The 15067-nt window shown below is 38.1% G+C and overlaps 1 protein-coding gene across 5 annotated transcripts in view; it reads left to right on the top strand.

The window, feature by feature from the left end:
- Positions 1 to 15067, top strand: part of LOC127569164 (striatin-3-like) — a 139566-nt gene that overhangs the window by 29970 nt on the left and 94529 nt on the right. For all 5 annotated transcript variants that reach the window (XM_052013563.1, XM_052013577.1, XM_052013587.1 and 2 more), the window contains exon 2: positions 8480 to 8583. In XM_052013563.1, coding sequence (XP_051869523.1) covers positions 8480 to 8583 — 104 coding nt within the window. The remainder of the gene's footprint in view (positions 1 to 8479; positions 8584 to 15067) is intronic.

The following is a 15067-nucleotide window of genomic DNA, read 5'->3' as shown; positions in this document are numbered from 1 at the left end:
CCCTTTTATATTGAGAGAAAGTGTGTGGCTAGGTGAAACCTGAGACCTCTAGTATCAGATACTAGTGATATCATAGTTGGTAAGCGGAAATGACGGACTTACTAATGAGCTGCTTTGCATCAGTCCTTAGTTACCTATGATTTAAAAAGAGTTAAAATAAATTGAGCAAAACTAGCATATTTCAAGATGTTTTGAAGAAGAAAGTAATGGGTCAGAAATTCCTGCCTGCAGTAAACTGCCAACTCTTGGTATCATTCTTCAGAAATTCTATTGAATGGTAGCGTGGACTTCCAAGGGCCAAATGTTCTGCTCCTTGCATTTTTAATGTTTTGATGACAGTCTGCAGAAGTTGAAAAGCAAGAAAACTTAACATGCTAGAAATTTGAAATAAAGACAGAAAATACTTAAAATTGTAGGTCAGTCAGCACCAACATAGTTAACATTTCAGGTGGTTGACCTTTTTAAGAGAACTAGGTGAAATTAGAAAAGTTCTAAATTATCCCAGTTCTGAGGAAAGGTCACTGATCTGAAATGTGAACTTTGTGTCTTTCTCCACAGATGCTGTCTGAACTGAGTATTTCCCAGCATTTTCTGTTTTTATTACAATCTGTGCAGACTATTCTGGGTCCTCTGGCTGGCTGGGACCCATTGGATACATGTCTGGAGATCACCTGTCGAAGGCTGAGCTCAGTGGCATAGAGGAAAGCCAAAGCTCATTTGGTGACAAGGTCAAACAAAATCTCAAGAAGTTCCACAGCCTAGAGAACCCATCCCACAACTTCACTTGGTGGAAAAGACAGGACAAAGTTGTTGCAGTCACAGTTGAATCACCAGAGCGTCTAGGTTAAAGTGTGCCGGTGAACAAGGAATCAGAGTTTTCTCCAACTTCCTTCTGGTAAATGGACTCTTAACCACTCTGCAAGGACTTGCTGTTTGTCTGACATGTCACTGTTGTGCATTATTAGCTGACTGAGTTTGTTAGATCTCCTTTCAACTATTAATGCATGAGATGTTCTTCATCTTTATGCCCGAATGATACTGGAGCTAAAGAGTTAAATCATGAAGAAGGGTTCTGTAGGGTTGAATACAGAAGATCAATCTGAACACTAGTTAAATGCTCAAGATGACTAAAGCATTTGATAAATATTTTTTTAAAAGATTTCATCAGATGGTGAGCCCAGAACAAGGAGGCATCAGCTTAAAATTAGAACTAGGGCTTTCAGGGTGATACCAGGGAGCATATGTCAGTACAAAGGTCATGGAAATCTGAAACTCCCCCCACCCCCCACCTTCAAAAACTTTTTAAGCAATGTTAGCTTGAAAATTTCAAGACCTGAGATTAATGTTTCTGTTAGGCAAGGGTATTAAGGCTTATAGGTTGCGTAGATGACGTTTAATTACAGATCTAATTAAAAGCTGAGGGGACACAAAGAGTTGAATGGCCTGTTCCTATTTTTGTTCTGTGTGTGGTTTGGCTGTCTTGGATTTTGAACAGGCATTTTTAAAATGCTTATTTTTTTTTATAATTATTCTAAGTAAAATCCAAACAAATGTTACTAATGATAAAAATAATCTTCTACTTTGTCATATCTTGATAATTAAAAGCGACAGTGAAGATATAAGATGTGATGAATCATGGCATCACATTCTGTAATGTAAGATGATAGTGAGATTTAAGAAGATCATTAGAAGAGTTATAGAAACGCAGCTCATGGTTACTTTCTATTTTAGTAGGTTTTTGCATTCTTACCACGATTGCTAGCCACCTTTTTAATTCTGTTTTTTTTGCAAGTACCCTAGACTTTAGAACATTTATGTTCTCTTGTCAATAGTCTTTTTTCTGAGTATATTCTTGAGGAACATGTCTGTAGTTTGGCCAAGAACTTGTTTTATACCATGCAAGTTTTTCAGCAGGGGTTTGAGCCATCTAATATATCTTCTCTCCAGCAATTTAATTGTTTATTCTGTCATGTAATCATGTCATGTAACAATTATAAAAATTGCCTCATTTTTAAAAGAACTTCTGGTAAAGATCTTTCTTTTCCATTCTGGCATAATGTATATGCATTAGATTTAATAATTCTCAATATGTGAAGAACTTTTGGAGTTTCCAAAATGCTGCCCCCCCTCCCCCCCACATTGTTTACAAGCTCAGAGTAGGAAATATGTTTTCATTTAACCAATGGTGTAAATCTGGAGAGTGATTTCAGTCCATACAACAGATATAGAATTTGGAAAGCAGTTGCATTAAGACAGCTGTTGCTTTTCATCGTTCCCTGCTGACAATTTAGTTTCCATTGGAATAAGTTAAAGTGTTATCTTTCCCTGCTTGATAATTATAGACTTACTTTAAATAAAAATTCAGTAGCAAATACATTTAATTAAGAGGGAGAGAAAGCAGAACATTGCCACAAAATATAGATGTTCTATTGGGAAAATGGAAGTAAAAAGCAGTTAGGCCATTAAAAAAACAGTTGTGATTAATTTTTGTAAAAAATTATAATTTTGTTTAATTGACGTCAATATTGTCCTTTAGTTTTATTATTGTTGCTATTGTTATCCAGAAATCCAGTGTTAAATGATATATTTCTGGATTTCTATAATTGATGTGTTTTTTATATGTATTGTATTGCAAATCTCATTGTGAAAAGAGTGCTTAAACATTAGGTCATGTGATCTAAAGGTGTAAATTGAAATGAGTAATTGTAAACTAAGTTTCACACAGAACAAGTGCATTGCACCTGATCACTCTGGAGGGGTAGGGAAGTTACTTGTACGTTAGATTATTGTTTATTGACTACAGCTCTGCCTTCAGTACTATAATTCCAAGCAAGCTCATCACCAAACTCCAAGACCAGGGACTCAACACCTCGATCTGTAACTAGATCCTTGACTTTCTGACCAACAGACTGCAATCAGTGAGGATAGGCAGCAAAAGCTCCAGCTTGATTATTCTCAACACTGGTGCTCCACAAGGCTGCATCCTCAGCCCTCTACTCTACTCCCTATATACTCATGACTGTGTGGCCAGATTCTGCTCTAACTTCATCTAAAAGTTTGCAGATGATACCACTGTAGCAGGCCATATCTCAAATAATGAGTCGGAGTACAGGAAGGAGATAGCTTAGTGGCATGGTGTCATGACAACAGCCTTTTCCTCAATGTCAGCAATTGACTTTGTCAATGTCAATGATTGACTTCAGGAAAGGGGGCAGTGTACATGCACTTGTCTACATCAATGTGCTGAGGTCGAGAGAGTTGAGAGCTTCAAGCTCCTTGGAGTGAACATCACCAATAGCGTGTCCTGCTCCAACCACGTAGATGCCATGGGTAAGGAAGCTCACCAGTGCCTCTACTTCCCCAGGAGGCTAAAGAAATTTGACATGTCCCCTTCAACACTTATGAATTTTTATCAATGCACCACAGAAAGCATCCTATCTGGATGCATCACGACTTGGTATGGCAACTGCTCTGCCCAGGACCACAAGAAACTGCGGAGAGTTGTGGTCACAGCCCAGCATATCACGGAAACCAGCCTCCCTTCCATGGACTCTGTCTATACCTCTCACTGCCTTGGTGATGCAGCCAGCATAATCAAAGACCACTCCCACCCAGGTCATTCCTCCTCCTCTCCTCTTCGATCAGGCAGAAGATACAGGAGCCTGAGGGCACATACCACCAGGCTCAATGACAGCTGCTATCCCACGGTGATAAGACTATTGAATGGTTCCCTTATACGATGAGATGGACTCTTGACCTCACAATCTACCTTGTTTGACCTTGCACCTTATTGTCTACCTGCAAAGCACTTCCCTGTAGCTGTGACACTACTCTGTATTCTGTTATTGTTTTTACCCTGTACTACCTCAATGCACTGTGTAATGAATTGTGTACAAACGATATGCAAGACAAGTTTTTCACTGTACTTTGGTACAAGTGACAATAATAAACCAATACCAATATATGGCACTATTTTGGTGATGTTGGAGAGCAACATGCTCTGGCCACCATTCCAGAGCAACACTGAACACTGGATCTGCTTTATAGCAATCCAAGCATTGCTGCTTGATGTTTTTATTTCATTCACTTATATTCAGTTAAAAGTCAACCACATTCCTCTGGACCTGGAGGCCTTGACCTAATCTGGCCTATATGTGATCACAGGAATGAGTAAGGACAGCACATTTCCTTCCCTCAACCAGATGGTATCTGGCCATTTTACAGTCATCATTCTTGATAGCTTTAAATTCCAAATTTATTTACTTTATTTAACTGAATTTAATATCTCCAGGTTTTGTGGTGGTATAGCAAAGTTTAATCACTTTCTACTAAATATAACTGTACAACAACGGTGTGGAATTTGCAATTTGTGGAGAATGGAATGTGTTCATGCTGACTTTGCAAAAAAAAAAATTGTTGACAATAATTGAGCTCTAATAAATTTCTTCTTTTCTGATGTCATTTTGAACTTGAAGTCAATTATAGGTGATCTGTAGTGTCTAGCACAGCTAGGCTAATCACTCAATCAAATTGAAAATTACATAACAAGAAAGTAGGGAGCAAAAAGCATGAAAGAAAATAAGTATGGATAAGAGTAGGGCAAAGACCCTCAAACCTGCCACTAAGTAAGATCATGGCTGATCTTCAGCATCAATTCTGCCTTTCCATCTGATTCCCATAATCCACAAATTCTTTAAAACAAAAAAAAATGATATCTGCCAAGAATAAAATCAATAACTAAGCTTCCAGATCCAAAGGGATGCTTCATTCTTGAGCTATACATTCCCTTTGAGTGAAGAAATTGTTCCCTTTCTTGGTCCCGCTATCTTATCCTAAAACTCTGCTTTCTAGTTCCAGCCTGGGAAAAAAACACCCTCAGCATTTGTTCTCTTAGAATACGTGTCCTTTCTTCACTGCTTCACCTCCAAGGACAATCATTTCAACTTGGGAAGTACCCTACTAAACACTCTTGTTCCCGTTGTAGGCAAGTGCATCTCTTTTGGGTATGGAGATCAACATGGTACATGGTTCCCCAAGTGTGGTCTCATGGAATTGTAGCAAGAGTTACTTGTACATCATCCAAGCCTCAATAAAGGCTAACCTTCATGCTCATTTTCTTCTGAAGTAAAAGATGCAAGTAAGCTCCATATTTAATGTTTTTTTAAATAATATTTTTCTTCATACCAAAGTGAATGACTTCAACATTATACTTTGTCAGCCCCTTTCTTGCTCACTTGACATGTCCCACCTTTTTGCAGACTCCTTGCTCATTTCCCAAGTGCTGATCAATTTTACCACTGTACAGCAGTTATTGCAAAAATTGATTTTAAAGTATTTTGTGAATGACAGCTTTAGTATCATTAAAGTTTGAAACACGTCTTGCACCATTAAAAGTGCATGGTTAGTCTTTCTTCTGAACTCTACCTTCTTTTATCATGAACATATGTTTTACATCCCTGGCCCTATTACTCTGAATTAACTATAACCATATGTTGAGACTGTAAATTCAACAAACAAACCAGCATGCGTTTCAATGTCAACATAGCCATTAAATCAAAAGAAATTAATGTTCTGAGTTCTTTTCCAATCACCCCATCTCCACCCTGTCAGATTTAAAAACTTCTTACCTGATAAATCTTGGCCAGGAGGTCTAATTCAGGTACTTCTTAATCTCTAAACCTCTTAATCTCTATAAGTGTTTGAAATCCTTGGGCTTAGAGTTCACCAATCAAATTCCTCACAAGCAGTATTATTACCAGCTGAAGTTATTTATCACTTGTTTCATACCCTTCAACAGTTTGGATTGCAGGAGCTCAAGAACTCAACTAACCAGCATTGAGAGCAATTCGGAGTAAATAATTAATGTTAGCTTTCCCTGCATCCTGGCAGTAGGGAGAAGAGGGCAATTCGGAGTAAATGATTAATGTTAGACCCCCCTGCATCCTGGCGGTAGGGAGAAGGGGGGGGGAAATAAAAAAAATTATCATCATTATAAAATATTTTTTGGATTTGTCGAGCACTAACCACTTAAGTTATGACCTTCTCCCTGGCTTTCTTGTTTGCCTCCTACACTTTATTCCTTGTCTTCTAATCCTGCGTGGCATGGTCTGGCATAACACAGGAACTGAACTAGGTTTAAAAATGACAATTGATGCCCTTATATTGAAACATTTATTGAAAGAAACCTTTGTCAACTATGTAGGCCGTCTGCCCCTGCATCTAACTTTTTTACTAGATTTCCTGTCATTTGAAAATCTTAAGTAAAATTCTGTTAATGCCAATAAATAGTTGTCAGATATCCAGAGTTTGTGAAATGTTTACATAAATGCAAGCTTGTTCTTTAGATAATTGTACTATAAAGTTAGCTCTGTCATGCACATGACAATTAATCACATCATTTGACAATAATCTTCATCACAATATCAATGAGATCTTTAGTTCCATCATTACTGAAGCCCTTAGCTATCTAGGAGCCATTCTTGGGAATGCCTGTCCACACCATTCCACTTTTCCACCTTGCTTTCTTCCTTTAAGGGCCTCTTTAAAACCTATTCTTTGACCATATAGTTTGGGTTATCATAGTATTGGTGTGCTGTCTAATTCCTCCTTTGCTTAAATTCTAATAGTTGGCAGCAAAATACGTCTCACAGCACAATACACGGCACTGAGTATTGGTGTCCTCAATTTAACATGGGCATTAATAAATATCATAATGGACAGGAGGAATAATTTTTTTATTCAAATATTGTGATTGCCTGCTTCATTTGGAATCATTGTTCCCAGAGGAAGACTGTGGGGGAAAATCTCGGTGAAGTCCTCTTCCTTTTTTCATTTTTCGGGATCTGAGTGTTGCCGACAAGGCCGGCATTTATTGAGAAGTTGATGGTCAGCCACATAAAACTGAGCATCTTCCAAGGCCATTGCAGTGGGCTTTTAAAAGTCAATGATATTGGGTGGCTCTGTAGTTACATAAAGGCAGACTTCTTTGAAGGATGTTAGTGAACCATATGGGCTTTTAAAGAAATCATGTGGTTTTTATCATTACAAGGCTTGTTACTTTTCTAAATTTTTAATTATGAACTGTACTTAAATTCCACAGCTGCTGTGGTGAGATTTGAACACTAGTCTCTGGATTGTTAGTCCAGGCCTCTGGATTACTAGCCTGGTAATTAACCTACTGTGCTACCACTGTATTTCAGACAGCTCTCTCTGGTTTGATGCCTCAAGGATTGCTTGCCCAACTCATTTACTTCCATCCGTGAACAAAAATAGCATGGATTAACCAGATCTTTCCATCCCTGGGATTAGCTATCTTAATTTCTGGGACATTTTTGATATAGCAATCAGCAAAAATTCCATAGAATTCACGGAATATGTTATAGAATGGTGATAATTTTGGGTAAACTCCCTCAACTAAAAATCTAAGGGCTTCCTTCTTGAAGGAACCTTTAACTTTCTAAATAGGCTACGGTCAGAAGCTGGATCTTGTACTGTCACTAGAAGTAATCTTGAATAGCTCTCTCATAGGAACTTGTGGCTCCAACATCTGCAGCACAGCAATCAATGCACAGGCCTTTTGTGACATAACTTCCATAATGGCTGGTTGGGAGGTTGGAGTGTTGAGAATCACATGCCCAATCCCCATTGCAGCTGTGAAATCTTTGACGGCTGCTTAACCCACAGATCCTGACTTAACCAGTTGTTAAAGCCTCCAGAAATCTAATGATTTTTGACATTCAGAAACATTCATGAACTGCAGAAGGCTTGCATTAACTGTTAAATAAAAACAAACTCTTAAATCTAAATCTACTAGCACTTTGATCTTCTCAGCCCTTCTCATTGATTGAAATCAGTGGAGAAGAACTCATGAACAAATTGTTCAAATAGGGTTTCCTTGGGAATCTTTTTTTCTAAAAAAAAGTACTTTTTTAATGGTTGCTGAATGTTAAAACTGTGAAAGTAATCTTGTTATGACTTACACTGAACCAAAGGGTATTCATGAAACTTGTTCGGGTTTCCCAGTTCTCCTTACTTCGGTAGCTTGTGAAGTATAATTAGAAAATTACAGCAGTCTTGGTGGGAGGAAGCATGATGATAAATTATCTCTCAAATGATGCCAGGTGAATGAAAGATTTATATAGTTTCTTTGTTGAAGAAAAGCGGAACAAGACTTCTTCATTGCTTTCTGATGTTCACTGGCAATAGTGATGGTGTACAACATAGATCAAACCTGCTCAAAGAGAGGCAGTCCTGCACTCCTGACAGAAGTGTTCTGCTGTTGCCAGGCCTTTCACAATTGCTGAAACCTAGCTGGAGGAAAATACCTTCTTTTTTGCTCCCTGGTAAAGGATACTTAAAATGAGAGTCTAAATGTTCTGTCTTACACTTGTCTTCCTAACTTTTGAGATTTTAGGATTTTTTTGTTGTAGAAACCACAAGATACTGATTTAGCTGTTTAATTATTTCTTTTATCTTACAGGCTCGGATAGCATTTTTACAAGGAGAAAGGAAAGGTCAGGAAAACTTGAAGAAGGATCTAGTAAGAAGAATAAAAATGTTAGAATATGCTTTAAAACAAGAAAGGTAACTGTTTTAAAGTACTATTTATACTGAATATTTTCAACTGGTGACTGTAACATTATAAAAGAATGAATTTAACTTAATAAGTTGGTGCGTTTCCAGCCAGAATGTATTAGTTTTCAGCAAACCTGTATTAAAGTTCTTCCTTATTTGAATATTTGTATCAGCATGGTTACTCACTGTTTGTTAATTAGTTTAGTATGAATATTTATTGATCTGTTCTGAGTGATTATTTCAGTACTCTTTATAACCTGCTTTATTTGCATTTAATTTTTATGAAGTAGTTATTGATACACAGATTGATTACAAGGGACATTTTAACTAAACTGCAACTGAGACTGTGGGAACCCTTTGCTTGTTTGGGCATTTATGCTTGTGTATTCATGATGAGAATCTGTTTAGGTTTAAATATGATGTGCTTCTGAAGTAATCTGGTGAGAGCTTTCCATTTGGATTCATGTGAAAATTAGCTGGTTGGGCCTAATGTGAGAAAACTATGGCAGCTTTGGAAGGAGGAGTAAGGAATAAACATTTTTAACTTCTTTCTGAAATCTAAAGGCCAAATTTTTGAATACTTTTATCTACTGGTACCATTTATTAAATAATTACACAATGGAGATCAATATGCTGTGCTTATATGCCACCTTTAACCATTCAACCCTAAAAGCTGAGAAGCAAAAACTACTGGAAATGCAATAAATCTGAAATACAAACAGAAATCACTGGGAATGCTCAGTAGATCAGGCAGCATCTGTGGAGTGAGAAACAGCTAATGTTTCAGGTCGATAACTTTTTTGTCCTGATTAAACATCAGTCTGAAAGATTAGCCCTGTTTCTCTCTCTACAGATACTGCTTGACATGTTGAGTTTTTTTCTAGAATTTTCTGCTCTTATTTAGCCATAGAAGGTGTTGATCTCACTGAGCGATTGTACTTTAAGGTGAATAAAGTAGTGGGCTACATATTTGTCAAACAAGACAACTTATCTGTATATGGGTAACTATCAAAATTGTTGCTAACTTGTGCACATTGAAAAATCATACCACCAAGAATTTCCATGAGGAATTGACAGTTTTGTATTTATTGAACTATGTAGAGCCAAGAGTGCAAATACTTCTAAAATAAATGCAGGTTATGTTCACATTGAGGAATGGAAATATAGTTTCCTTCCCATATCTATCTCTCCAGCTGTTAATTTGACGTAAATTTCATGCAGTCAAAATGCTAAAAAAAATCAATGTAAGGCTGTCCTGGAGAGAGAGGTTTTGGCTCCAAGCCCAGGATAAATGAAAGAATGAAATTTGTCAAGTGCTAATATATCACTTGAATGAGTTACAGCACGATCAAAGTCAGTGTGCAATTCACTAAGCTGAATGCAATGAGATTGGGATCAGAGAGGTAGCACTGAGTAACAGCAAGGAGATTTGATTTGAATGGGGCCCAAGTTGGAAAAAAGGGAGAGATATTTGCTGCAGGAAATTTCCTCACCTGTCAGGTGGAGTGGGGGCTGATTTGTGGGGGTTTATGAATGGTCCCTTGATAATAGTTAAGATTATTGATGAACAACAGTTACTTTGAGTACCTGGACACTGTTTTCATTTTAAAGTTACACTTTTAGGAACTGCCGCCTTTTAGAATGTAAATGAATGTAGATTGTTAGCACCAGTAATTTCCGTAGAAGTTATAAAATTTTATGTAAATGGAATAAAATTGGAACGGAGGAAAAGCATGCTTTCTGCTGTTTAATGACTCTAAACAGGCCACCCTGGGCATTGAATTGAGTTACGATGCTCTGGGATATTAATGATTTGATACATAACTGATATTTGCAAGTATATCTGAAATGAGGCCATCACATAAAATGATGGATTTAAAAAAAAATGATGTTTCTAAATGGTTAAGGAAAGAGAGGATATGGGTTTATATGGTATCCTTTTATAATCTCAAGTGGATGCAAGACAATTGAAGCATAAAAGACTCTAAGCACAATACATTTATAATATGGAAATATGGTCCTTTTCATTTCGGCAAGATTTCACAAGGACAGTGAAATAAACAATGTTGATTGTGGGCAGAACTGTATCTAAGACAGTCAGTGAACTCCTGTAGACATTTTATCAAATTGTGATGTGGGATTTATAATGATCTATAATGTTCACATGAGAGGGCAGATGGAATCTTGAATTAATGTCTTAAATGAAAGATGACACCTCTAACAGTGCTATGCTCTCTCAGTACTGCACCAGTGCCAAGTTGGATTAACAGTTCACTTATCCAAAGTAGAGCATGGGACAGAAGAGAGGTTACTGATGTTGAACCATGGTAATCCTTATATGGTTCATTTTAACACCAAATGAATCTGGTTGAGACCTAACATCAATTTAAGCAAATGTGTATAAGCGTATGGAAAGTTTTAATTTAAAAAATCATAAATTAAAAATCAAATTCTGTGCAACTTAACTGAGATTTTCTGTGGTACTAACATTTGCTGATTGAGAATTTTATTTTGAAGCTTTTAAAGCATACAGTTTTTGAAGAATATAATGTAATGAAGCTTTTGAGTTTTGATTGGATAAATTTGTCTTTGAATAAATGTTCCTAAATAATTGATTAAACTTTGCTTGAATGTCTGCTTCAGTGTTGTCATTAAAGCAGCTCTGTCATGTATTTTTGTCCTTCTCAATGAGGCTTGGCATGTTTGCATCCCTCTCGTTCCACTGGGGTATCCAACCTTTTTGGCCTGTCATTTGAAGTGGTAGTGTATAAATTCCTATTCATGTCTTAGCATAAAATGTTGCATGTGCCTGAGCACTCTCAGGGTTTCTGTACAACATTTTTTGGGCACATGTCAGGAGTGTGATAGAATACTCTTCACTTGCCTGGATGAATGTAGCTTTAACAGAATTTTAAGAAGCTCAAGATCATCCAGGATGTAGCAGCTTACTTGATCAACACTCCTTCTGTTAAACATTCACCCTCACTATCAGCAGTTCACTGTAATTGCAATATATACCATCTCTCAAAGCAACATAGCAACTTGTCAGTTAGCTTTAATGACAATTCCCAAACACATGATCTCTATCACCGAGAAGGTCTAAGATGCTCTTCTTTCGTGATCTCTCAGTTGAGGATGGAAATCATCCTGGTTTTGTGGATTTTGAGGTGGCTAAAGAGGATAGATTCTTCCTCAGGCACTAGGTGTATGGATTTAGCACCACCTGCAGGGTTCCCTTCAAGTTGTACAGTATTCTAACCTGAACATGAATTGCTGTTGCTTATCACTGGTTGGGCAAGACAATGAAACTCCTTACCTAACAGCAATGTAGGAATATCTTTAGCACTGTAGTGGTTCAAGATAGTGGCTCATCACTACAGCCACCTCAAGAGCAAATTGAAGATAGTCAGAAATGGTGGCATGAACAACAATGCAAGTATCTCCTAAATGAATAAAATATGTTGGCCATTTAAGTGCAGTATAGCTGAATTTTATTTCCAACTGGCTTTCATTTGGGATGTACTTCAGATTAAATTGAAATTGCTTTTTTTTCCTCCTTCAGTTTCTGTTATCTGTGTTCTTGTAAATAATTTAAATCTACTATTATCTTGTTTTATCAAAATATTAAAAATAAATTGGTTCAGGGATAGGAAGTGAAAGGTAATGGTTGACAGGTGATTCTGTGACTAAAGGGTTATCGCCAAGGAAGGTGAGGTAGAGGCACAAGCCCTCATCGCTTATAGCAAGTACTAGATCTATATATGAAGAGCTGTGCACTACAGAGCCAGAGACCAAGTGTTGGAAGGCCAGATTAGGCTAGTTGTCTCCTTTATGATTGTCACAGATATGATACGTTGAATGACCTCCTTTATACATTTTAAGTGATCCTATAGTCCAAGAGCACATGGTTGTTCTGTTTTCCTGGTATAATTATTTTTCATTAAAATCTTAATTAAATGTGCTGCAGTTGTCTTCTCAAAAATTCAGTATGGAAAGATCTGTCCAATATCAAAATTTCCACCTCTTGGCTGTGTACCAGTGGAATCATTTGTATAGCTATCAATGAGTGGGTAAAAGAGGCAGCCCCAGGTTACTTCAGGATTCTGTTCCTGAGAAGTGTCTATAAGCCAATTTCTCCGTAAGTTAGAAGCATCCGTTTTCTATCGCTACCCAAATCGTATTGCTCTACATACACTTGCTATAGTACTTTTGTTTCATTGAATAATCACCCTACGCTATCCATAATTAAGCTAATGGAATATATACCGTATCCAGTCATTAATAAATACCACAAAACATATCACTCGCTTGAAAACTGTTGTAGGGGAGAATTTGCAGTCAGGTTTGCGTAATTCAGATCATTCATAACCCGGGGACCCCCTGCACAAGAAATTTACTTAAGTTTAATCAGATCCCCTGCTTTTCTTATAATAATATAAAATAATCTATATTCTTTAAGAAAAAAATAATTCAGACAATGAAGTAGGACAGGATTATTGTTGAAATCTGATAATCAGAAAATAAAGTTGAAATACTTTAATACCCTTGACAAATGGTCTTGAGTATTGTATTAATTGGCAGTAACAGTAGTAAAGTACTGATTTGATTCCATTAATTTAAGGAAGATTTCAAGCTGGTAAATATAATAATGGAAATACTCAACAAGCCAGGTACTCTCTGAGGAGAGAAACAGTTAACCTTGATCCAATAATCTTTCATTAGAACGAAAACTAACTGATATAATTCTATAGACCCCCCCCCCCCAACAGCAGCAGAGGTGCTGAGGAGCAGATCGGGAGGCAGATTTTGGAGAGGTGCAAAAATAACAGGGTTGTTGTCATGGGTGCTTTCCACTTCCCTAATATTGATTGGCACCTACTTAGTGTAAAGGGGATAGATGGGACGGAGTTTGTTCGGTGTGTCCAGGAAGGATTCCTGACACAGTATGTGGACAGGCCGACGAGAGGAGAGGCCATACTGGACCTGGTACTAGGCAATGAGCCAGATCAGGTTTCAGATCTCTTGGTGGGAGAGCATTTTGGAAATAGTGACCATAACTCCTTGACCTTTACCGTAGCCTTGGAGAGGGATAGGAGTAGACGATATGGAAGAGTATTTAATTGGGGGAGGGGAATTATGATGCTATTAGGCAGGAACTTGGGAGCGTAAATTGGGAACTGATGTTCTTGGGGAAGTGTACGGTGGAAGTGTGGAGGCTGTTTAAGGAATACTTGCATGGGGCTCTGGTTAAGTTTGTCCCATTGAGACAGGGTAAGGATGGTGGAGTGAAGGAACCGTGGTTTACACAAGGTGTAGAATATCTTGTCAAGAGGAAGAAAGAAGCTTACCTAAGGTTTAGAAAGCATAGATCAGGCAGGGCTCTGGAGAGTTACAAGGTAGCTAGGAGGGAGCTTAAGAATGGACTTAAGACAGCTAGAAGGGGGCATGAGAAGTCCTTGGTGAGTACGATCAAGGAAAACCCCATGGCGTTCTACACGTATGTGAAGAATAAGAGGATGACTAGAATGAGGGTGGGACAGATCAGGGATAAAAGAGGAAATGTGCCTGGAGTCGGAAGAGGTAGGGGAGGTCCATAATGAATACTTTGCTTTGGTATTCACCAGAGAGAGAGATTTTGATGTTTGTGAGGATGGCGTACGACAGACTGATAGGCTAGGGCATGTCGATGTGAGGAAAGAGGATGTGCTGGAGCTATTGAAAGGCATTAGGATAGATAAGTCACCAGGGCCGGATGGGATATATCCAAGGTTATTATGGGAAGCTAGGGAAGAGATTGTTGCGCCTTGGGTGATTGACCTTTGTGTCCTCATTGGCCACAGGAGTAGTGCCAGATGATTGGAGGGTGGCAAATGTTGTTCCTTTGTTTAAAAAAGGGAGTAGGGATAACCCTGGGAATTACAGACCAGTGAGTCTTACTTCAGTGATGGGCAAATTACTGGAGAAGATTCTTAGAGACAGGATTTATGGGCATTTAGAGAAGCATAGACTGATTAGGGATAGTCAGTGTGGCTTTGTGAGAGGCAGGTAGTGTCTCTGAGCCTGATTGAATTCTTTGAGGATGTGACAAAGCACATTGATGAGGATAGGGCAGTGGATGTAGTGTACATAGATTTTAGTAAGGCGTTTGATAAGGTTCCTCATGGAAGGCTTATTCAGAAAGTCAGGAGGCATGGGATCCAGGGAAACTTGCCTGTGTGGGATTCAGAATTGGCTCGCCCATAGAAGGTAGAGGGTGGTGGTAGATGGAGTGTATTCTGCCTGGAGGTTGGTGACCAGTGGTGTTCCACAGGGATCTGTTCTGGGACTCCTGCTCTTTGTGATTTTTATAGATGACTCTGATGAGAATGTGGAAGGGTGGGTTAGTAAGTTTGCTGATGATACAAAGGTTGGTGGTGTTGTGGATAGTGTAGAAGGTTGCTGTAGATTACAACAGGATATTGATAGAATGCAGAGCTGGGCTGAGAAGTGGCAG

This window comes from Pristis pectinata, chromosome 1 (assembly GCF_009764475.1).
Source record: "Pristis pectinata isolate sPriPec2 chromosome 1, sPriPec2.1.pri, whole genome shotgun sequence".
Classification (NCBI taxonomy): domain Eukaryota; kingdom Metazoa; phylum Chordata; class Chondrichthyes; order Rhinopristiformes; family Pristidae; genus Pristis; species Pristis pectinata.
Note: the sequence above shows the minus strand (reverse complement) of the source record. Positions and strands in the feature narration are given on the sequence as shown.